At 38.1% G+C, this 23,652-nt stretch overlaps 1 protein-coding gene across 7 annotated transcripts; it reads right to left on the reverse strand.

Annotated features, from left to right (window-relative positions):
- Positions 1-1,054: 1,054 nt before the first annotated feature.
- Positions 1,055-22,858, reverse strand: scarb1 (scavenger receptor class B, member 1). Of its 7 annotated transcripts, none has more exons than XM_073477718.1 (13): positions 22,623-22,839; positions 18,179-18,339; positions 15,362-15,503; positions 15,060-15,263; positions 14,589-14,684; positions 14,384-14,499; positions 14,128-14,294; positions 13,354-13,472; positions 7,674-7,747; positions 7,454-7,505; positions 5,730-5,876; positions 3,935-4,007; positions 1,880-1,968 (listed from the first exon to the last, which is right to left on the reverse strand). In XM_073477718.1, the coding sequence occupies exons 1-13, from the start codon at positions 22,740-22,742 to the stop codon at positions 1,961-1,963; spliced, it is 1,479 nt and encodes a 492-aa protein (XP_073333819.1). In that variant the 5' UTR covers positions 22,743-22,839; the 3' UTR covers positions 1,880-1,960. The 7 variants fall into 7 exon arrangements, with proteins under 7 accessions (XP_073333820.1, XP_073333821.1, XP_073333819.1 ...); XM_073477715.1 differs by lacking the exons at positions 1,880-1,968; positions 22,623-22,839 and adding exons at positions 2,614-2,738; positions 20,181-20,463; XM_073477714.1 differs by lacking the exon at positions 1,880-1,968 and adding an exon at positions 2,616-2,738.
- Positions 22,859-23,652: the final 794 nt, after the last annotated feature.

Genomic DNA, 23,652 nt, shown 5'->3' on the forward strand with positions numbered 1-23,652 from the left:
ATGTTCTGCCCACTCATTATTACCCAGCCCGATATAAACATTAACATTAAGGCACCACGTGTCTGAATTCAACACTGTTTTCTCTCTCATTTGTTTCACTGTTTAGCTTTACAACGCTATGAACTGTGGGCAGAGGTGGGAAGTAACGAAAGACAAATACTTCATTACTATTCTTAAGTAGATTTTTCAGGTATCTGTACTTCAGTATTTACTATAACTCCCCTAATATCTGTACTTTCTACTCCTTATATTTCATTATTATACTTTATTTTTATTGCATTTTAGCAGAATGTATTTCAGGCATCGTACAGACGGCTTTGATTCAGCATTTAGACCAACATGTTGATCGAATATACGAGAAAAGAATAATTTAATAATAATAATAAAGAAAAAAAGCTGTATATAATCTATCAAACTATCCTTGTTGCCGCTTCTGTCTGGAGTGTTGTAAGCTCATGTGGGCTGGATATCACAGTCGACAGGATCAATCAATCAATCAATCAATCAATCAATCAGTCAATAGTCCAGTAACTTCCTGAATGTAGCATTTACTGCAGGACTGAGCTCTTTTCGTTCGAGAGTTATGTCGAGTTTCACCCCCGTTTTCTTGCCTTATTCCGACACTGTCATTTTTGGTGTTTTTATGAATGTTTTGTGTTTTTTGCTACAAAGGTCCTGCATGAAACTCGGTGTGTGGGCAGAGAACAATATTCGTCACAAGGCCTGAAAATGTCAAGTCTCTCGCTCTCTTGGTTCCAGAGTTATGATGTCAGGTTTAATCCTTTTTAGTTGCTTTACCTCAAACTGTCACTTGTTGTGTTTTTTGGGCATATCTTCCGCTAGAAACGTCTTTTCTGCATGAAAGCTAAGTTTACCGGGTGTTTCTTTGCGCCCACCTCAAGCGCTTGGCCTCGTTTCCTTCCTGAGAAAAGCTCCTCTTCGCTCAGAATTTGACTTCTCACATCTAAACTTAAATCAAACTTTTTGGTAGCCTGTTTGCTGTGAACACCCAGAAGAGAGATTGAAAAAAAAAAAGAGATCACACGTTCACGAGTAGAATTTCAAACAAAAGCACATTTATTATCTCAAAGTTTCTCTTCATTCATTCACTCAATAATAACAAGGAGGAAGCGTTTGACACAAAACCACATCATTCACATCCATTTCAAAGATATTCAGTCACGCCTTTACAGAGGACAGTAGTGTACAAAGACGAGGGCGTTCGAGTGTTTGATTCTCCGCTTGAGCCTCAACAACAAATTCAGTTTCATCTCTGTGATCCTTTTAGTGCACATGAAAATACGAGAGGTTAGTCCCACACAGAAATGTTTCCCCTGAATGAAGGCACATCGGTATTAAAACACTGTACAGACAGAGAAAAGCTCCCTTGTTGCCGATACAGAAACGTTTCTTTAAAAAGCAGCCACCGCTGTGACTGTCTCCTGCTGCTCCTGATGAAGTGATAAAACCATAAAAATGTTTCAGATCAACGCTGATGACCTTCAAACAACCGAGCAGAGCACAGTGAACACGTGTTTTTCATTTCACGCGTAACTGGAGATGAGTGTTTTGTTTTTTTCCTGGTACTTTTACTTTATACAAAAAGTGGTTCAAAGTGACAGAGTGTCTTCACTCGCTCTGCCTGAAGAGACAACACAGTCTCAACCCTCAGCAGCCGCGACATAAACACATTTAACAAAGTGAACATGAGTCTTTGGCCTCAGAGAGTTTCATAAACTTTACAGTACAGCGAAATATGACAAAGCTTCACCTTCACTGAGCAGAGCACCTAGTGACAGTGTTTCAGTTCAAGACACTGGAATGATGAGTCCACAAGTCCAGCTGTGTGTGTTTATGTAAATGTGTGTGTGTTTATGTGTGTGTGTATCAGTCCGTGTCATCTTGAAGTAGAGGGTCTTTCTCTCCGGGTGAAGTGTTTGATGAGGCACCACCGTCACGTTTATTTCTCTGTGTCAGGACAGAAGAAAGAGGCCGTTACAAAGTGTTCAGAGGAAGAAGACAGGAGCTTTTTTAAATTTAAAAATACCGTCCAGCGAATAATATTCTGAGTGAGCATGAACGCAGCTGAACACTCGAGACTTTCAACCTTTAAATCCATCAGACAGGAGGCAGTCATATCCTTCTGTTTCCCTTTCTGACCACTACCATCACTGTCCGCCTTACTCAGAAACCTGGATCTGCTACCTGGAGTACTTCTCCGAGTCAAACCGAGCCACGCAGATTTGCATTTCCGTTCCCAGTTTTACCACGGCGAGTTGGGCTGAGCCACACCCCGGGATGGACCCCCTTTCAAGCAGGTATCCCTGTTGTAATGGAAATGCTAACCCCTGCCGTGCCGTATGGAAAAGCCCCCAGGATGCTTTGGCATGTCTGATCAAAGCTTTGTGACTGAACAGGGACAAACACCAAACCTGAAGAAGGTAAGACTCAAAACCACGACACTAATGCTCATGTAAAGCAGTTAAAGCTGCTGTAAGTGTTTTATTTTGATCAAAGTAAGCGTTAAACAGCTCTTTATTTCAGCAGTGATCACTGATACAGTGTGTTCGGTCGGTAACCCCGTGTCTCTCCTCCAATCAGGACAGGGCTCTCCATACAGAGGCGGTCCTGTCTGCTCGGGGAACACACCGAGAGCAGGATTTTCCTGTTTGCTGCCGTCTGCTGATTACCGCTGCAAGTTCATGTGGCGACGCGGAGAGGAGGGAGGGGATCGTTAACTGCAAAATGAACAGGACGTTAGCTAAAACGACAACAACGCTTACAGCAGCTTTCATGGGAACATTTTTTATTATACCATGGTCACTGAGTCATTGAAAAATTGTAAACTCTACAACACCGATTCCAAAAAAGTCGTGACGCTGTGTAAAACATAAATAAAACAATGTGACTATTTGTTCCTCCTTCCTTTATATTTAACTCAAAACAGTACAAAGACAATATATTGAAAGTTTTAACCCCTCAAATTAAATTGTTTTTTTGTAAATATCTGCTTATTCTGCATTTAATGCTATTAACAGGTAAACAGGTTGATTGGTAACAGGTGACAACATCATGACCAGGGTATGAAAGGCTCAGTCGTTCAAAAGCAAGGATGGAGCGACATACACCGCTTTGTGAAACACATGATTGTTATAAAAGGTTTCACTACATGGGCTCAGGAACACTTTGTAGATGTGTTGTTGGTAAACACAGTTAGTTTGTGAATGATTGCATTCTGTGTTTATTTACATTTTACACAGCGTCCCAACTTTTTGGAATCAAGGAAACAAGGTATATTTGTTTAATACACAGGGTTGTACAGCAACATGTAAGTTGAGGTAATTTAATGCTACAAGATAAAGAAAACTTCTAAAATCTTTTTAATGGCGGAGTGCTCAGGATGAAACGAGGAGTCTCACAGTCCCAGAAAAAGAAGCTGTTCTGTAGTCTGGCGGTACGGCAGCGGATACTTCTGTATCTTTTGTCAAACAGCAGTTGGGTGAACATAAAGCATACTCCCGGGGTTTACATTTGACAATGATGCTACAAAAACGTGCATGTCATCATCGTTTCCAAACATCCAAACGTTACGTTTCTGCCCGTCCAGATGTAAACACTGAAAACAGAGGTTCTGCATATCTTCACTCTGGAAGGAGTTTTCACAAGAGCTACCTAAAATGGTGATTACGTGTGCACAAAAGGCTAAAAATATTTGTTTTAAGACATAGAAATCCACATTTTCATTAAACATAGACACATTGTAACATGTTCTCACCGTGCTTTGGACCACCACACATACATATTTGTTGTCTGCATGTCAGATATATGTGATTCATGCACGTTAAGCAGAAAAATCTAATTTTCCTGCTGCAGCTTAAACACAAACGATCAAAAGTACATTTATACATGTGTATGCTTTTGTGCGCGCACCCACCTGAATTATTCATGAAACTTTTGTCCTTTGTTTCATGGTCATGTGAATCTTTTATCTGCTCATTATGGGAGGCCTAAAAGATGACCAGATTGTCTTAAACGTCAGCCAATCAGAAAAATACAGAAAGACAAATAGCTGCTGGTTTGATTCATTGTTGTTACGCAGGCGGAAGCCAGCAGCATCAGGTTTTAATTTTGAGATTGCTGGATGTGCAGAGATATTAGAGTTCATGCAAGGAGTCATTTTCTGCCAGTTATTGATTCGACCATGCAGTTAATTTAGAGGACGTGCGATCGGTTAATTCGGTGTCTTTTCAGCGTCATCGTGCACAATTAAATGTGAAGGCTCGTTTGCCTCCGCAGGACTTCTGATGGACTGATTATCAGGGAGCAAGACTTAATGAGATAGAAGAGATAAGGAGCGCTGAAATCTGAAATGTGCATTACAGAAAATATGCTTGAAATAAACACAATAAATGCAGCATTTCTGCTACATCATGAAAGCAGTTTCTTCTTTCTGTGTTTCCTTCACTTCACACATTTTTAATGATGTTCAGACATAAAGCAACATGTCTGCTCATTTAAGTGCAGTTGGACTCCAAGTTTACTTGATCATGGAGCGTTTTTAGAAAACTGAAATGATTAATGATTTGGGAGACACTGATGTGTATTTTCTATTTTTTTTTTTTTTACATTTTACAGCCCAAAGTCTGAGCTGACTTAATCATAATGCTTACTGTCCATAGTTCTAGATTACAGAAGCGAAAAAGACATAAATATTTACATCCAAGGAGCTTAAACCTGGGAATTTCTTGGCAGAAGCTGGAAATATGATTAAACTTGATCCACAACCTGCTGTCACTGCTGCTGCAGGACGAGAAATTTAAAATCATTGTCGGTCAAAAAAAGAAAGAAAAGAATCTGACTGGAAAATCAGGAAGATCAAAATGTTGGCGACTTGATTTGAATTCTGGATTTGGGTGATTGAAACCAGATTGTTTAGGATCTAACAGTTTTACACACCGCAGGGTTACACACCCCTGTCAAATGCGTTGGGACGGGAACACGCCTCTGCGAACATAAAACATCAATTCAGACCATCATAAACCTGCCAGCACTCATTTCTCAAACCATTTCACTGAAATATGCACCTTCAGTTCACCTCAGTCGACTCACCAGGCTGCCGACTGTCTTCATCTGATATATATCGCATCATAAAAACACGACCGCAGCGTTGTGTCAACACAACACTCATTAACTTTAACCGGTCGGTAATATAACATCGAGCGTAACGTGTTTCGTAACGCATCACATTTGGTTTAAAGTCACAGTTTGTATTTGCTTTCCTGACAATAATTAGAAGGTTGATATCACTCTCATATCTGTGTCTTAGCATTATGACTGGCAACAATGGGACAGAAAATACTAAAATATGATTTACTCAAAACAACCACTGTGTGTGAGGACGACACAACACAAGATCTGTCTTTACTAACAGCACTACTACTATAATATTTCACATGTTGCCATCAGTGTGAAGACAACCAGCTAATGGAGGAGCGTTATTATTATTAATAAGTTTATGAAGTCGGTCAAAGGGGGGCGAGAGTTTCAGTTTGTAGATAAAGTCTGATGTTACGAGTGTTATATAGATACATGTCAGCAGAGAAGCAGGAGTGACTATGTGGAGACTCTCCTTCTCCTTTCTCTGTTTTTCTTAATGGGAGAACATGCGTAACATGCTACATGCAGTTATAACGACTGACACCAGCCCGCATGCCGTGTGGCAGCCTTACCTTCTCTCTGCGATACATCAGGGCGGCGATTATTACGGTTGCCAGGCCGAGGACGATGAAGCCGTACTGCATGTACTCCATCACAGTAGGAAGAATGACCAGGTTCGTGTGAAACGTCTTGAGGATCGGGCCGTCTATGTAGCCGCTCTGAGGAGGGAAAAACAAGGCAAAAAATAAGAGTGGACGGTGGTGGATTATATTTTCACATCAGCGTTTTAATGTGCAGAACTCTAAAGTAAAGACATGTCAACATGCTGCAGTTAGTCATTGCAACAGTAGAGGAAAGTGCAGTTTAATGCAGTAATTTCCAGCATTACAGTAGCTTTATAATCACTGTATTCCAATTTAATGCTGCATTATACTTCTAGTTTTCTCCACATTTTTTAAGGCAAATGTTGCAGATTCAGAATAATACAGAATTAAATCAGCTAATAAAAGATGCATCATTACAGGTCAACCTATCCAGCAGTATATAAATTAGTTACAATCAGATCCAATGCTGATTATACTGAAATGGTATATTTTGCATACGATTACATTTCCTTTAAATATCTGTCTGCTGCCAGTACAAGCAACAGAGTATTACTAAACTGTGATATTTCTACATTTACAAAAAATTTAATAATTCTTCAAATTATTGTTTATTTATACTATAGAACAATACAATTCTCAGTGTTTCTGGAGATTTACTGCAAAGTCAGACTCTGGACTTCATCGTCTACATTTACAAAAAACAGCTGTAATTCATTTACAAAGATTTACAGCTGCAAAGATTAATCAATTAGTTGTCAACTTCCAACTATTTTAATGATCAATTAATCGGTTTGGGTAACTTTTCAAGAAAAAAAAAAATCAAACTCTCTGATTCCAACTTCAGTAACTTTATAAAAACAGTCATGAAAAAATGCTAAATTTATAATTAATTAACCTTTTTAGTTATTTGATTGTTAACAAACAATATAAAGCTTTATTAACAATTAATTAGGCAACTCTAAAGGTTTATAAACATCATTTGCAACTTTTTAGTGGTCGTCAAAATAATGTCAACAGATGAACTACACAGTATTCATCAGTTGCAACTTTAAAATAAACAATTTGCTAATTAAATGTTTATAAAACATTTCATTGTTTGTCAACAGTGAAATATCTATTAACTGAAGTTTAATTAACTATAAATTTACCGATGATTAATGATGGTTATTGTTATTTAAAGAAGCCATCTTGGGCTTGAACAACTAATCGATTAATCAATAAAATAATCAACAGATTAACCGACAATCAAAATAAAAGTCACTTCAGTCGACATCATCATCATAATGTTGAGAAAAGGGACATTTTTGATTTTATTAGTTCTGGTTTCACAGCGTAACTCGATATTGACCTTTTGATTAAAGTTAGAAGATGAACATGTGGAATTTTATGATCCTGTAATTACATAATACTGAGTAATGTGTGACTTCACTGGATTTGGACAGATGTTTTCATTTGGGGGCATCAAACTAGAAGCAGAACATTTCGTCTCTTGCAGACTCGTTGCCAGGTACAAAATGATCTGAACAATAATTACAGCACAGCAGGGGAAACGATGGTGACACACTGGTAGCGCCGGGAGGAGTTCAGGGTTCTGTCCAGTGTCAAGAAAACCACAACTGCTTCCATGTGTGTGAGAGGACTCTACGAAAAAACACACTTTTATTTTTAAAAGCAAGACATAAACGACTTACCTCCTCAAACCAGATCATTGGCATCACCACCTCGGAAATCTGGCCAGTTTCTCTGCAAGGACAAGGACACTCGGCGTCAAACTCCAAGGTTGCATCATGAATGGCGAGGAAAGCAGGAAATATCCTCGAGACGTTCGTATTGAACAATGAACAGATATAAAACACAATACACGACAAACATTAATGGCATGATAACAGTTCAGGGAATAACTTTTCTTACGTAATTCCTGGCACTCTCTTCATGTAGAGGTTGAGCTGCAGACGGATGGACACGTTCAGCGGGACACCTGTTTGCTGGGGAAAAAAAAAAAAAAGAAGCTTTAACAAATCTCAGGTGGGGAATAAAAACGCTCTCAATGACCACTTTCTAAATAAGAAGTGGAACAAATTCAAATCTTTACGTGACTGTAAAAAAAAAAAAAAAGATGTTTCCATGTAACCAAATACAGTCAACAAAAGAAGGAAATCCTACTGCTACATCGACTGCAATACAGATGTGGCATCAGTCCGTTCAGCCAAGGACTCCATGACCAAAAAAATTAATAAGTGAGATAAAACAGTGAGAAAATATTGTTGCATGATAACATATAACCAGCCAGGCTTTGAATTATTTCTTTGCAAAGAGTGAGAATTCCTGTTGATGGTTGCAGCAGTTTACCGATTCCCGAAGATGTTATCATATCTTGTACATTTTCTTATCTATGGTATTGAATTCTACCGTTTTAATGTTATTAAAAAGTCATGTATTTCAAGTTTATATCAAGTTTCATGCACAATGCATGCTGGTTAGATTTAACGTTTGATAGAGATTTTGATTTTGATTTTATTTTCCTGATTTTGAAGGTTTATTCTGTTATAAGAAAACATGTGTGACTGATAATGACATTTATATTATAAATTGCAAATAATATTCTATATTATACTTGTAGACTAATGATCTTAACATTAAACTGAGTTAAATATTAAAGTATTTAGCAACACAATATCTGCTGGTAAGCAGGATGTGAGATTTTCGGGAAGACATTTTAATCAGAAGAGAAAGATCTTCACTGACTGATTATTTTTATGCTGAAACAAACCAAATAAACAAACTCTCTTTATTATCATGACTGAATAAACAGAATTTTCACTTTCGTACTGTTTTACTTTGTTTATGTGGCGGACCCTGCCACCTTTCTAGCTTCAAACAGTGCTCTGGGACCTTATTTTCCTCTGAGAACAGCTTGTTTATTCAGTTATGGAACATTTTAATATTTCTGATTTTGTTTTATTACCTCATTAATATTGTAAATATTAAAATTCTGAGTTTGAATTTCTTCTCCAAAACAACACAGTGCCCCTTTAAATAGCATCTGTACAGACGTGAAGCAGACTTGATGTCTCAATATCTGACAGCTCAATAATTGAAAGCTGTTGTCTTAATGTGCTGCTTGAAACTGCAGGAACGTAGTCGAGTCATTTCATTCCACATCATCACCAAATGTTGAAAATCACAACCAGATTGCTTTAATGGCCTTGAGATTTACAATCTGTACAGCGAGCATCATCCTCTGTTCTTAGACCCTCGAGTCGAGTGAGGAAAAACTTGCCAAATATTTAATTTATGGACTTGGATCTGACTTGACTGCAGCTTTTGGTCTCTGCTCACTGCTGCTGCTACTGCTGCCTGCTCTCCGCTTTTCCAGGCGAGGAACAATTAATCTCAAACGAGCCTACTTTCACTTGAGGTGAGTCAAGTTCAGTGGAGTCCTTCGTTAAGCCAAGTCACTTTTTAAACCCAAGATACTGCAGTCTCACCCGCAGGATCCGGTCTTTATAAAGACAAAAGACAAGGTATTAATCTAGAGCTAATGAAAAAACTAAACTGGAAACATAAAACAAACAAAGACAAAATAGTTACTCAGGTCCACTTGAGTCCACGTGTCTGGTCGCAACCCTAATAACTGTAAATTCGACAGATACGATACGTTGTCATCACATGAACTCGTCTTCCTTAATCTGAACCAGAGAAAACACATTTTTGAGGAACCCATGGAGAGTTTGAAATCAGCGACTGCTTGACCAGAAATCCACAACAAATTAACGCTGACAAGAACATTTGAGTCCTTTTCTGGCAGAACAAATTCTGCAGCCCAGTCCAGACCTCCAGCTCACATCCAGCAGAGTGGAGTCACTTACACCAGAGGAATTCTCAAAATGTGGATTCATTCAGACGGCATTTCTGATAAAGCTCTTATAATAACATCTTATTCTCAGAAATAGACCTACCATCTGCCTCACTCATGATTTTCATCACAATACTATCAGACTTTAATAATCGGCTGCAACCTCGAATTATCATAAAACATAAACTCTGAACAATGTATGTAAACTCTCATAACTGTTCCTCTGTTGCAGCGCCTTCGTGCACAATGTTTCCTCAGCCGTCTGCCCTTTCAGCTACACAAACACTGAACTTTGATGTTCGGGCACGTGAGAGCCGGAAATCAAGCGTTCACCACATAAAGCTGCAGGAAATGAAATGTCCTTGAGCCCCAGATGACATTTTCTTCAGTAACAACACAGAAGAAAAGAGAAACAGGGAGGATTTTACACTATAGAAATGCGCTCCACTCATTAATTTAGTTAGTGTTTCAAGACAGTTTGTAACTAAATTTAAGACAGATTTTTCTTGTTCAAGCACTGAATGTAAGTACATAGATTAGTAGTATATCTGGTCCTGTGCAGAGGTTTTTTCTATGTAAGAATATGGTTATTAGAGAGAGTTAAGAGTTCAACAGAGTTAATCTACGTTTTAAAATACTAGCATAAAACAAAAAGGTGGATGGGTTTCGTGGTAGGTTTACAGAACTATGAGATCGAAAACGCAGAAGAGCTTGACTAAAAACAATTTAAATAGGGATAAAGGACATTAGATCAAATGTTTATGGCGATTAAGACCTCGCAAATTCATATTCAAGACTTTTAAATGTAGTATATCAAACTTCTGCTTGGATGCTCTCTATCCAGCCACATGTATGCTGTAATTCATTTCCCCCCTCAAAGCTCCTTTTTCTCCGTCTTACCCGTGTCCAAATAACCACTTTAGCCACTCCCTTATAATCGCACTGACTCACTGTTTAAAATCATTCCCAGTATGACACTTCTGTATGATTTAAGCCAGATGGAACGAATAACTCAGCGTTTGGTTTTCTAAATGTGCCCCCATGCTGAGCTGACAAATTCGACATTACGCACCCGCTGTTTTATATTTCATACTACATTGCCAATAGTTGGCCACTGTCTGTACAACAAACGCTCACTGGGTGCTGGAGTCAATATTCAAGATGGAAACATTTTCAATGCAAACATACATTAAGATCTTGCTCTCGCTTTTTTCTCTCATAAAGGTTTTAGCACAGCGTGTCCATAAAACACATTTCAGAGCTCTGTTCTCGACATGTTGCTTTGATAAAAAAGTTAATATGGGCTGAAGTCAGGAGGATAAAGCCTCTGGACTTTTAGATGTCAACTTGACGAACAGAAACTGTGAGTCGTCATGTCGTCAGCTACAGCGTGGAAAGATATCCTTTAATTATTAACTTGATATCGATCTGGGATTGTAGGACTTGATGGCCGCTGTTCTCCCATTCCTTGGAAACGGCGTGCATGAGCTATAATCCGTGCGCGAAAAATGTCTTCTTATCAAACATGATCTTTTATTGGAGCAATAGAAAGTTTTCTATCTACCCTCAACACACAAACACCTGCAATTACAGAGCAATAGCCCAATTTCCAATTACCTTATCACAACGCGGATTACAGCCAACTACTCTGCTGATGAGGTTTACACAAGCAGAGTTGCATAAGGAATTGGACACGAGGTGAATTATGGGAGTGTTACATCAAACTTATCTCTCCCTGACATTGTCAGTGTACTCAAAGAATGGTGTAATTATCATCAGCGCACTTTTACCGTTATTGTACGGCAATAAAATCAGACATCATTGAGTTCACTGTGGTGTTTTTCTGGGACAATTATGTATGACTGCCACAAAAAAATAAACATTAACTTGAAGCCTCCGGCACACAGTTTACCTAGATTATCAGCAGTAGGTCAACACCAACAATTAGGATGATAACGATTATCAGCTCGACTCGCTGATAACTTCTAAATTGAACGATGATAATCACATTTTGTGTGAGAGAATCTGCCTGTAGAGGAGTGACTTCCTTTAAACTGGTGAGTCTTAACCTCTGTGAGTTCTCATCAGGGATAGATAAGATAATTACTCATTCATCAATCTTCAGCATTTACTTTTCACTCAAACAAATATGAAAATGATGTTGATGGGATTTTTGTACCAAATAAGGATCTTTCCTTACGTCTAGAGAAAATGATTTGTAGGCTGGGGCGTCTCTGTAGCACCACAACGCTTCATTTAATTGACGTAAGGCGTCAACGTTATCGATATCAGCCCTCTCGAATTTGAGAAATTAGCTTTCAATTACGATCACTGAATTCAAAGACAGTATCGATACGGCAGCTGCACTTCCAGACACATATCCTGTTTGTGCGGAGACGATAAAGATGTTGGGTTTATTGTCTTTTTCAGGGATCCTTTATTGATGTATTTAGGAAGACAGTTTACACAAGACAGATTTGAGAAACTGAATTTTTGTACGAAACTGAGCTGGTGAATATTATTTGAACACTAACACAAACCTGCAAAAAGCCACCAGGATAAAGTCAAGCTGTTTATGTAAAATACACTATCGTTATAAAGAAGAATCTAAAAATGGAAATGTAAGTTGTCAGAGCACAAAACAAATGATCTGATGATCTTTAGAAATCTGTGTGTGATAGTATAACAATGGCATAGTCGTTAGTGCCTGGATTAAAAAAATAAAAAAAGGCTAAATTGAAAATCAAATCCAATCGTGACCTTAAAATCAAAAATCACATCGAATCATGGATCTGGAGAATCATCAAAAAAAAATTTAACTCGTAAACACAGGATGCAACCCTCCGCCCACACTTGACCTGAGATTCTTCTGACCAATAATCCCAAAAAGATAAAAACTTACACCTGACCATGACGCGAGATACAAAGTGTGAAAGTCCTTGACATGTAATCAGTCTAGATCTGCTCAAGATGGTGACACAAGGCCTCAAGGACGCTGACAACAGCCCCACTAAAACAATCTGATGTCACGTGATGACTTTTCTTGTTTCTGATACTGTGACAAAACGACACATCCACTCCTTCAATCAAATCTTTTCATCTTTGGTGCAAATTCAGTATCATGTATCATCATTCAATAGTTCAGCTAGGTAAATCTTACCAATGTGTGGACAGTTAAATAAAAGCACATTTTCTAATCCTGTGTCCCCATGTTACCTCTTGTATATGTCATTATTATAAACAAATTTAAGTGATTTTATAACAAAACACCTATTTTGAAGGACTCGTCTAAACCTCTGGGCAAATGCATTATCAAATCAGACTAGCGAGAATACACTTCATCAACATTATTACACAATTTAACGAGATAAATCTGATTTATTAGCGCCATAAAAACGTTGGAGAGGATGTGATGATTACCATTCAGTCATATATTGCACCAACTCGCTAAATTAAATGAAATTAAACTCTAAACCAACTTGTCTTTCTGTCGGGACGTCGTGCGGCGTCGGTTCTGGTCAACTATGATTCACTACACCGCTTAAAACAATCAACTGCCACGCCCGACACCCTACGTGTGGCGTATTTGGTTATTATCAGGTTTAACCACAAAGACTGTGGTTAAAGAAGGTAAACATGCTCGAACGTCTGCTTCACTGCGACTTAAACCAGCTCAGTATCAGCTGTTGTTGTAATCTGTTTAAAAGCTTGACTCATGTGTCTGTGTGCACTCACTGGGTGAATGTCGATGAAGAGGCCATGGTCGTCCTCATTCGGATGTAGGCCCTGCACGTAGTCCAGCAGCACGGGATCAGCATTGTAGAAGTGAGGATGGGAGATGAAGCACGGAGAGTCTGTGAAAGGGACGAGAAATGGTGAAAAAGCACACGCAAGAGCCACTACAGTATGTTCTTAAAATTATTTAAGTTTATACAATAGTCAGTATATTTTTTGTATAGTAGACCATGCTAATTTTATCTTTCTATTTCTGCCATTCTGTCGACATTTCACAGAGAGAAATTTGGACAACATGTTGCTAATAATATGCTGAAAAGTCACGAAGAAATAAAGAACTTAATGTTTAACATGTGCTGAATTTACAAGGAGGCTGAAATAATGAAGAATCTTTCATAGACAGCCTTTCACAAAGCTTATAAAGTATCTCCTAACTCAGCCACTCACAAAATTGAGCAATTTTATAAGGGAAATACTCAGCTCAGCACCCCAAGCTGTGACCGACCTCCCGCGTCCCTGCTGTGATATTATTTCATAAGTACGAATAGTTTAACAAGTCGGTAATCGACCGGGCTGAGATTTAAGTTTGAAGTTCATCGTTTTTTTGTACGTAAAATAGATTAAATCACCAAACAGTAAATAAAAATGCTCAACAAAAGCTTCATGAGATAAATCTGAGGGGTTACAAGGTTGCAGGACATCAATTTTTAAACCTTCAAATCAATCAGGTATAAAAAAAAAAGAGGTAATACGGATGTGAAAATGTTTCCTCACTTTGTCGGCAGGTGCTGACGTTCAGCAGACCGGACTGTCTGCAGGGGCAGAAGCCTTCGTTGGGGGCGTAGTCTGTCCCGTTGGCGAACAGCGTCTTGGGCGCAACATATCGATACAGAGGGATGCCCTTCATTACACCGTCACGCTGGTAAACGAGCTCCATAGATCTGAGAAAGAAACACGACGAGAGGATTTTATACTTTACATATACAAAAAGAACTCAGAGAAAACCGAAGAAGAGTGAAAAGACTTTTACCTGCAGGCGTCGGGACTGTAGAAAGGTAAAGTGCTCTCTCTGGTCATGAAGGGAGGCCACATCTGTCCAGCTGTTCCGTTGATCATGTTACACTGCGGGGTGCGCCAGTAGCTCAGCTGTTCACAGAGAGGACAGTCAGATGGTTTTTACGAAATATACACATGATCATTAAACAGAACCCGTAGGTGTCTTGTTGGCGTCTCACCTCTGTCAGGCCGTTCCAGGAGTCGACTTTGTGGACGTTCCTGATGTCGTCTCCACCGGTGTTGATGGTGAACAGGCCGGTGTTGGAGTTGTTGAACTAAATAAAGATATAGTTCAGCGTTACACTTCATCTGCATGAGATCATTAACTGACTGAACAAGTCCTCCAGTTTAACAAGAGGTTAACTGTCACAAGAGGTCAATAAACTCCTCGGACTATCATCATTGTAGTGCTTGAACTATTTCTAATTTTAAATTTAAGGACATCACAAATAAACACTCAAAATTGGGTAATTTTGACAAGTATGACTGCATTTTAAGAACATTTCATTCTGTTTTTTTATTAAGTGTGAATATACTACATCCTACTAACACTTTTCACATATGTCTCTAGTCTCCATTGTGTCCTCTGTGGCATGCAGGACATAAAAATTGGACTCCTGTGAGAATCATAAATCCTTTTAACTACTCACTTCAGAAAAGAGGCCAAACTTTCCCGAAGCGGGCAGCATGCCGGGCAGGTATTTATTGAGGAAATCAACCAGTCCGCTGTCATAACCCCACATCAGCTCCCCTACTGTCTTGTTCAGGAAGGGCCCCTCTTTGAAAGTCTTGAAGGTGGCACTGATCAATAAACGCACAGGGTAGGGTAGCTTTTCCAACATCACTGCCGCGCCCTGAAAACACAGATGGGATGGGAGAAAGCAGAGAACTGAAGGACTGTGAGTGAATTAAGTGGAGAACGTCTGTTCAGCCGGGGAGAATAATGTCTTACCAGCACCAACATGTTTGGAATCATGACAACATCAGACTCGCTTCCTGCAGACATGGTCGGCTCAAAGAAATACTGCCTGTATTCCCTGTAGGACACGGTGAAGTTGGGATGAAACGTGATGTTGTCTTTCTGGATGCGCTTCCTGAAAAAACAAAGAAAAATGTGTTCAAATGGCTCAGGTTCATAAGAAAATAAAAAAATCCTTCACTTTACAAAGAGTTATTTTTGTTCCCCTCAGTTTTACAGTTTCAGATGGATGTTCTTACCAAGGCACGGTGGCCCTGAGCCCTTCGCACACCAAACATTCGCCAAGAAACACAGATGTTTGTTTGGTTGTGCCACGGGCTGTGTTCGTTGGAGAATGTCTGAAAATGTTTGGTCAGATTCGACATGTTCGGCCTTTGTTTGATGGGCTCAGTTTGCAATGCTGTCAAACTCAAGACAGTGGGCATTTAGTATGTGTGTAGATAACAACACATGCCCAGGATTAGTGGTAGACTCATAAGCGTTAAGGATTTCAACGCCGATCTAGCTGACCTTGTAAGGAAGTTATCACCGCACTGCAAATATGAAGAAAAAACACCACCGACCTATCTCAAGAGATAAGATAAGACCTAACAGAAAAGCTGTCTTAACAAAAAATGTGTGGACATTATCTGACCTCTGAACCCTCAAAACATCAATAACTCTCACATACACACACACACACACACACACACACACACACACACACACACACACACACACACACACACACACACACACACACACACACACACACACACACACACACACACACACACACCGTCCTGTTGTAAATGAACCTACAGCTGAAAAAAGTCTCCAACAAACTGCTAATTTCCTCTTGTTTGTTTTGTTTGATTAAAAACAATAATGAGCAGCTGTTGCAGGAAATAACTGAACCTTTTTAATGAAACTAAACATCTTGGAGGTGTTTTTAAAAGATTGACTTCTTCAGTAGGAACCAATGGGCTTGGAGCTGGGAGCCACAGACAGGAAGTCCGAAAGTAACGAGAGGCGGATTAACACATTGTTAGTTTTGGTCTTTCCATGGGATTTGTTCATGATTAGGGAAAATATAGACAAACAGGGGCCTTATCTTGTAAATGTGAGCTATTACATGTACTGATTTTGATTGATTGATTTGATTTGTAAAAAAAAAAGCTTAAGTATTACCTTGTGAGGAACCTTCACCTTTCATGTGCAATCACTTATCAAAGTCTGAAACCCGTAACGACGAGGCAGTTGTTGAGGAGAATGCTGCAGCGCTGTTTTGCTGTGAAGCTCCAGAAAATGTTTTGTGGACTACGAACCTTCACCTGACTTTTCATCAGCATGGAGGTGAGGAGAGGTTGATTGAATTTACATTTTTGAGTGAACTTTTCCTTTAAGTGTCTGGCATTGTTACGGCTTTCAGACTTTGATAAGCCATTGCACGTGAAAGGTGAAGGTTCCTTACAAGATAATACTTGTGTGTGCATGTTTCTTTTGTTTGCACGTGTGCATGAAATTGAAATTAGCTTATATGTTTATATTATTTTTAGAGAAGACTTCAGCTATCTCAGTCGTATCGGAGATGTTTTTTTAAGAGGTTATTTTCAAGCTTTTTTTAGTCAAAATCTTCAGTGTAGCTGCTAATCTAAAAGTATAAAAATATTCAACTATTCGGATATTTGTTCAATGGGTTGGTATTCGGTTTTCAACTTTGGGATTCAGATATTCGTATTTTTTTGCTTTTTTTGCTAAATGTAGACCAAATCAATAAAGGCGAACTGCAAAATTTGCAGAAATGTCTGGCTCAGTCCTTCACAAGTCACGCTCAGCACTCCCTCGTTCCCTCACCGACGCTTCGGATATTTCACCTTTTATTACTACCGAAGCTCCAGAGCCCAAAAAATAGTAAAGGGGACAGCCCGTCTGAAGTGGGTGGGCTCATTTTATGGGTTTATTTCTCTTTTTCATCCCTTTTTAAAAAAAAGTCCCAGCTATCTCAGTTGTTTAGGAGAATGCTGCAACACTGTGAAGCTCAGCAAATGTTTTGTGGCCTACAAAACTTCACCCGACTTTCCATCAGCATCAAGGTTGGAAGATAACGACTAAACTTTCATTTTAAGGTGAACTTTTCTTTCAGAAGTCTTTTCTTACACTTCGCTCAAAGTTGACTTTCTGCAGGAAGGTGAGTGTGGCCACAGAAAGTGATACGTAAGCAAGAACCAGAGTTATGTAATCTTGTGCTCCTGCTAGAACTTTGTCTCCATCCACATCGCTCTGCAAAAAAATCTAGGTCAACATATGGGGAGGGATGTTTTTTTTTTTTTTAGAGGGAAAAAACAGAATGTACAGCTGCAGTCCACCACAACTACCCCTCGTCCAACATATACAGCAGTTATGTAACATTGTTTGGGATTCTGCCGAGTAGGTCGCAGTGTGTAAGTTGACCCACATATTGTGTATGGGGGACATAGTGTTCCCAAAACTGAGCCAATCAGACTCACAGCAACAGCTCTACTTAACTTAATAAGAAGCTTATGGCCAGAGTGGATCAGGTTTAAAGGGGTACGATAAAAGAAATGTAGACAGAAGGTCTGAGTTTGGAGAGAAACATCTTACACTTTTCAGAAGAATTGTGCTATTTGGCTAACGAAGTAATCAACGCAGAGACGATTAGCTGGGAATGCATCTTGCAACATCTTTACAGGTTGCAGGACAAAGTGCAAATGCGATACAGCAAAAAACTGCACGTGTGAGATACGAAACATTCGGCGTATCAGATCTTCATTTATTTAAATCGAGTACCTGTACACGTAAGGTCCCTTCTGCTCCACCATGGGCTTCTCTCCCTTCAGGATCTCCTTTGGGTTGAGGATGTTGAAGAAGTAGACGGACATGAAGAAGGGCACGGGGACGTCCTTCCACATGGTGTAGGACATCTCATTCTTGGGGTCGATCACTGTGTTCTGACGAGAGAGACATTATTTTCAATGTTTATTTTCTAAATGAAAATACTGAATAATGCCCTTTATAATATCCCAGACCAGACTTCCTCAAAAACCCAAAGGATTTAACATATATTGGAAATATTTTGCAATTCTGCTTAAAAAATAATCATCTCGGCTCTATCATAATTAAATCTATAGGAACACACTTACATCATGGAGACAGTGATATTCCCAATGAGAGATTGGTGCATAACATGTATATTACATATTAATGTGCTGTAGCCAACATATACACATATTACATAATCTTATCATACAGTACGAGTCCACAAGATTACGTACAGACACTGTCCAAGACATTTTTTTTATTTTAACTCAATTAAATGATTACTTTGATTGAATGATTGCTCACAGATTCCCAGAGTCCAGGGTTACATCTTCAAACTGCTTCTTTTGAGCCCAAAAAAGTTACATAATGCAAAGAGAAGCTTCACAATTTAGCAGATTTTCTGTTGTTTGACAAATTAATTCATGTTGCAGCTCTGAATTTGAATTAGTTACTCCAGTACTCGACTCGAAAAGCAGCTCTTTTGAATCAGATTTTCACAAATCGTCTCTAAGGCCTCAAAGTACTGTACTTTGGGGTTCTTGTACTTTACTTGAGTATTTCTATTTTCTGCTACTTTATACTTCCACTTCACTTAATTTCAGAGGCAAATATTGTAATTTTATGCTGCATCAGAGCCACAGTTAACTTTATTTATATCATCAGCAATCTGATTAAAAAAAAAAAAAAAAAAACTGATTCCACGAAAATGCTGAACATTGATCTAATAATCGACCAATCTATATCTAACAATCTGTAAATAATAATGAGTGAATAATACCTGTAAATATATGTATAATTTACCTATACATTTAATATCAGATACTTTAAGACTTTTACTCAAGTACTAACCGTATGGGTGACTTTTACCTTTACCAAAGTAATATATTAACACGATATCATTACTTTTACTCAAGTATGACTTTTGGGTACTTTTTAAAACACTGGTCAAAGGTTTAAAATATGACATGACATTAAACAATACGCAGACACACCATTAAATAAGTGATGCCAGCGACAATTTATGAGAAAGCTGTCTCACAGACGTTCTTCCAAGTTGTAATTATTTTCTTACATAACAGCAGAGCTGAAGGAGGCTGCACAATCACAGCCTCTTAGTTAAAATACAAGCTGAATGACTTACAAGTGCATTAACATTTCACATATACTCTGCATGCATACACACAATATACACATATTGTATTGCACATATCATTTTCTTACATGTCACATCTGAGAACTTTGACTTACTTTGACATTCTGCCAAGTCAGCTTGTCTCATAAGGAAGCTGTTACAGCGAACATCACAGAAAACAACACTTACCTGACCACAAAAAGATTAGATAACACATAAAGTAAAGGCTTTCTTAACCTATCCTACTATAAAGCATCCGAGGAGAGCTCCATTTTATTAAATAGATTAAATTATTCTTTATTCTTTATTTTAATATTATCTCTTATCATTTGCATTTCTTATTTTTTACACTGACAGCCTTAGGGAGACGCCACACTGTATGTCTAATCCCTCGAATCATCTGGCTGTACAGAAGCAGGTTTAAAAAAATACACATTTTATCAATTATTAGGGTTTTTCTTTGCCTGTATGCGTTTTTTTTATCTTTAATATTTTCAACACATGTTCGTCTGAAGCCCTTTGACACTTCGGCTGTGATTAGAGGCTTCACATTTTGACCCAGCTCATTAAATAACCCGGGTTAAACATGCTAAACATCGGCGTTTGCCGGTCGCTTACCTTCACTATCTGGTCATCGATGATTATCGGTCCCACAAATGTCAGAACCGTCCCGAAAAAGACGGTCAGGACACCCACAACTACGAACCCTATAGCGACTTTGGCTTTATTGATCGCCATAGCCGGTTTTTATTGACACCTGACAGTCACTGTTAGCTTGTTTACGTGTGCGCAGCTGAGCGGGCTGAACCGGGTCAGCTGACGGTGGACGGGTACAGCTCTGCCTCGGCTTTAGACACGGTCCGTTTCGGTGACAGGCTGCGGTCCGGCCGGCTTTTTGATGGTCCCTGATCGATGTTGTTGATATGCTGCAATTGTCCCTGTATTTATAGTCTGCTGAGCACGCCTCCGCTGCGCCGAGGATTCTGGGAAATGTAGTTTTACGCTCGTTCTGCTGACTACAGCCTGTCTCGTATAGGTAGTTTAGGTAAGAAGAGCTCAGATTTACTTAAAGGAGCATTGTGTAGTTTTAAGGAAGATATTTTAGAAAAATATGCACTGACTGATTATTTTTATGTTTAACAAACTAAATAAACAAACTCTCTTTGTTTTCATGACTCAATAAACTGAGTGAAAGTGCCTCACGTGTCCTTAATCCTCATGATATGTGGGATTAATTGATCTAATGTGATTTAGAAAAGTATTTGAAGGAATCAAAGCTCATTTTTCTTATTTAAAATCAGAATTTCTTGCTAGACGGCACATAAAACAGCTTTTTAATATCACTTTTAAAGGTGCACTACGTAGTTTTGGGCAAGAAATGTTAATCAGAAGAGAAAGATCTTCATTGACTGATTATTTTTTATGTCTAAACAAACTAAATAAACAAACTCTGTTTGTTTTAATGAATGGACTGAATAAATAAACTGACCTTAAAGGACAACAACTTACTTTGTTTATATTTGGCGGACCCTGCCACCTTTCTGGCTTCAAACAGAGTTCTGGGGACCTTATTTTCCTCTGAGGACAGCTTGTTTATTCACTTATGGAAAAAAATAAATATTTCTGAGTTCGTATTATGGCCTCATTAATATTGTAAATATTAAAATGCTGAGTTTGAATTTCTTCTCCAAAACTACACAAAACTGTGAAAATACTCCATTACAATTCGAAAGAATGTAGAGTAGAATATATTCAGAGTATCAAAAGTAAAAGTACTCACTCTGCAGTGAAATGTTAATTATTAGATTGTTAATACTGATTAACAGCATTTTACTGTCGGAGCTTCTTGGGGATGAGTTTGATCTCCAAAGGGTCACCAGATAAATCTGAGGGGTCGTCAGATGATTAATGAGAGAAGAGAGAGGAAAAAACAAAGCTCTGATACAGAAAGTCTGTTTTCATTTGCTTGATCTAATTTTCTTTCTTTCTTCCCCCTTTTTCTTTCTTTCTTTCTTTCTTTCTTTCTTTCTTTCTTTCTTTCTTTCTTTCTTTCTTTTTCTTTTTGTGTCTTTCTTTGTAACATTGTGATTGATTAAATTACCCCACGAGACTCACTTTTACTGCAGTTAGTGGAATACTTTCATGTCTTTGCCACTTTTATTAAACAGAAATGTATTTTTGGCCTAAAATAGCCTGTGAATGGGAGCAAACACTCGGTAATTATAAAAGTTATTATTGGAAAATTACTATATTATTGATATTAGCTACTGTGGGCTGAGTGGTATAATGTTACCACATCACATCAAGTCAGGTGACCTTGAAACTTATATGTTCACCATTAATCATTAATAAATTATCTCTATCATGATGTAAACCTGCCACCATATAGAAAATAGTGTTATTACATAACCTCCAAAGTGCCACAACATAAAGAAAAACAGAATTTACTAAAGAAAAATAAAATTTAAAAAATACCTTGACGTTACCACGAGCTTAATTAAGCTGTGGAAGCTATTAATTTATTAAATAGGCCTATTTATTTATATCATTTTGGCCTCACCGAGCATTTACATTATGCAGAATAACTATGAGGACAGAAAACAGGGACACAGTGTCAACAAACAAAGTCAAAAAAGAAATAAAGTCAAAGAAAAGAGAAAAAATCGGCCACATTTGGCTTTGCTCAGGATTTAAGTGAAACAGATTTTATGCTATAGGGTAAAACATTAACAACAGTAAAGATAAAGCAGCCTGTGTTTGCAAACGAGAGTTAAGGTCCGACACAACAAGCCTTAATGAGTCTGTGAGGCTGCAGCAGTCTGCAGAAGACGCTGAGCTGCGTGTGAACTGCTGCACACGTTATATTTTATTTTGACTTACAGATAAACATGCAGAAACATTTTAATTCTGACTAATTTTGCAAAGAAAAATGTTCAATATAGATATTTTTTTGTTTTGTTAAAAGAAAAATAACCAAAAAAAACCTCCTTTATTAACCAAAAAGTGAAATTAAGCAGGAAATATGCAGAATTTAATGATTTTAAAAGTATTGAAACGTACCTTTATTATCTGCTCTTTCATGATCGCAGGTCCCACAAACAGAAAAATTGCCCCACAAAGCACCGACAGCACTCCTGCCACTATAAACACGACGGCTACTATGGCTTTATTGATAGCCATGGCTGCAAAATAACTCGGACTGACTATTATCTTCCAGCTGCCTCTGAAGTCTGCAGAACAAAACTATGCTGAAATATGAGTGATGATAGTTTAAAGTCCAGTCATGACCAGTGATGCACCGGAGGAGGCTGCTGTCAGGCTGTTTATACCGAGCAGACCCCGCCTGTCCTCACCGAGGGGCGGGTGCAGGACACATCCTCTCTGCTCCTTCATCCCCAAATTCATATTAATTCATCACACAGTCACGTTGCAGTCAGATGATCAACACAGATCGCTCCACTGCTCTTCAGTAACGAAGATTTAAGAGCCATGAAGTGTGGTGAATGAAGAGTTTAGATATTGAATAATAAATTAAAATAAAATTCAAGTTAGTAACAAATTAATATCATCATATTTCCATTATGGAACCAGCATATTGAAATAAAAAATATAATTCTATATATTAATTTATAGAAGGAGTCCACATATATCTGACTATACATTCTTCAAGAATATATTAAAAATATTAAGGATGTACATTTTGATAAACACTGATAAGTATTTCAAAGTCTGCTTAAAATATAATCAGCATATATTTATTTTTGGGGAAAATATATGGTTATATATATATCTTTTTATAAAATATGAAAAACGTCAATAATTTGTATATTTGTCATTATATAGATTCAATATTTTTTTTCATTTTTTATATATCTATGGAGGTTTTTGGTTTATTTTGTTCCATGACTTCCAAAACAGTTGAACAAGGCAAATATTACACTTTATCGAAAATACTTTAAATACACTTTCCATGAACTAAACAGAGTCATGAGGAAGATTAACTTATATTACCGGCCCCTGTCTTGATACGAACAAAAGATACTGTAGACACAGGCGACCATCCCATTAAATATTTCAATATATGTGAAGA

This window comes from Pagrus major, chromosome 12, assembly GCF_040436345.1.
Source record: "Pagrus major chromosome 12, Pma_NU_1.0".
NCBI classification, from domain to species: Eukaryota; Metazoa; Chordata; class Actinopteri; order Spariformes; family Sparidae; genus Pagrus; species Pagrus major.

Excerpts from the sequence above, each read along its gene's own strand:
- scarb1 (XM_073477712.1), bottom strand. The coding sequence starts at position 22,742 with ATGGCTATCAATAAAGCCATAGTAGCCGTCGTGTTTATAGTGGCAGGA. Across the intron at positions 15,264-15,361 it reads TTCCAAACATGTTGGTGCTG|GGCGCGGCAGTGATGTTGGA; the intron begins GTAAGACATTAT and ends CTGTGTTTTCAG. Across the intron at positions 5,877-7,453 it reads CAATGATCTGGTTTGAGGAG|AGCGGCTACATAGACGGCCC; the intron begins GTAAGTCGTTTA and ends TTCCCTCCTCAG.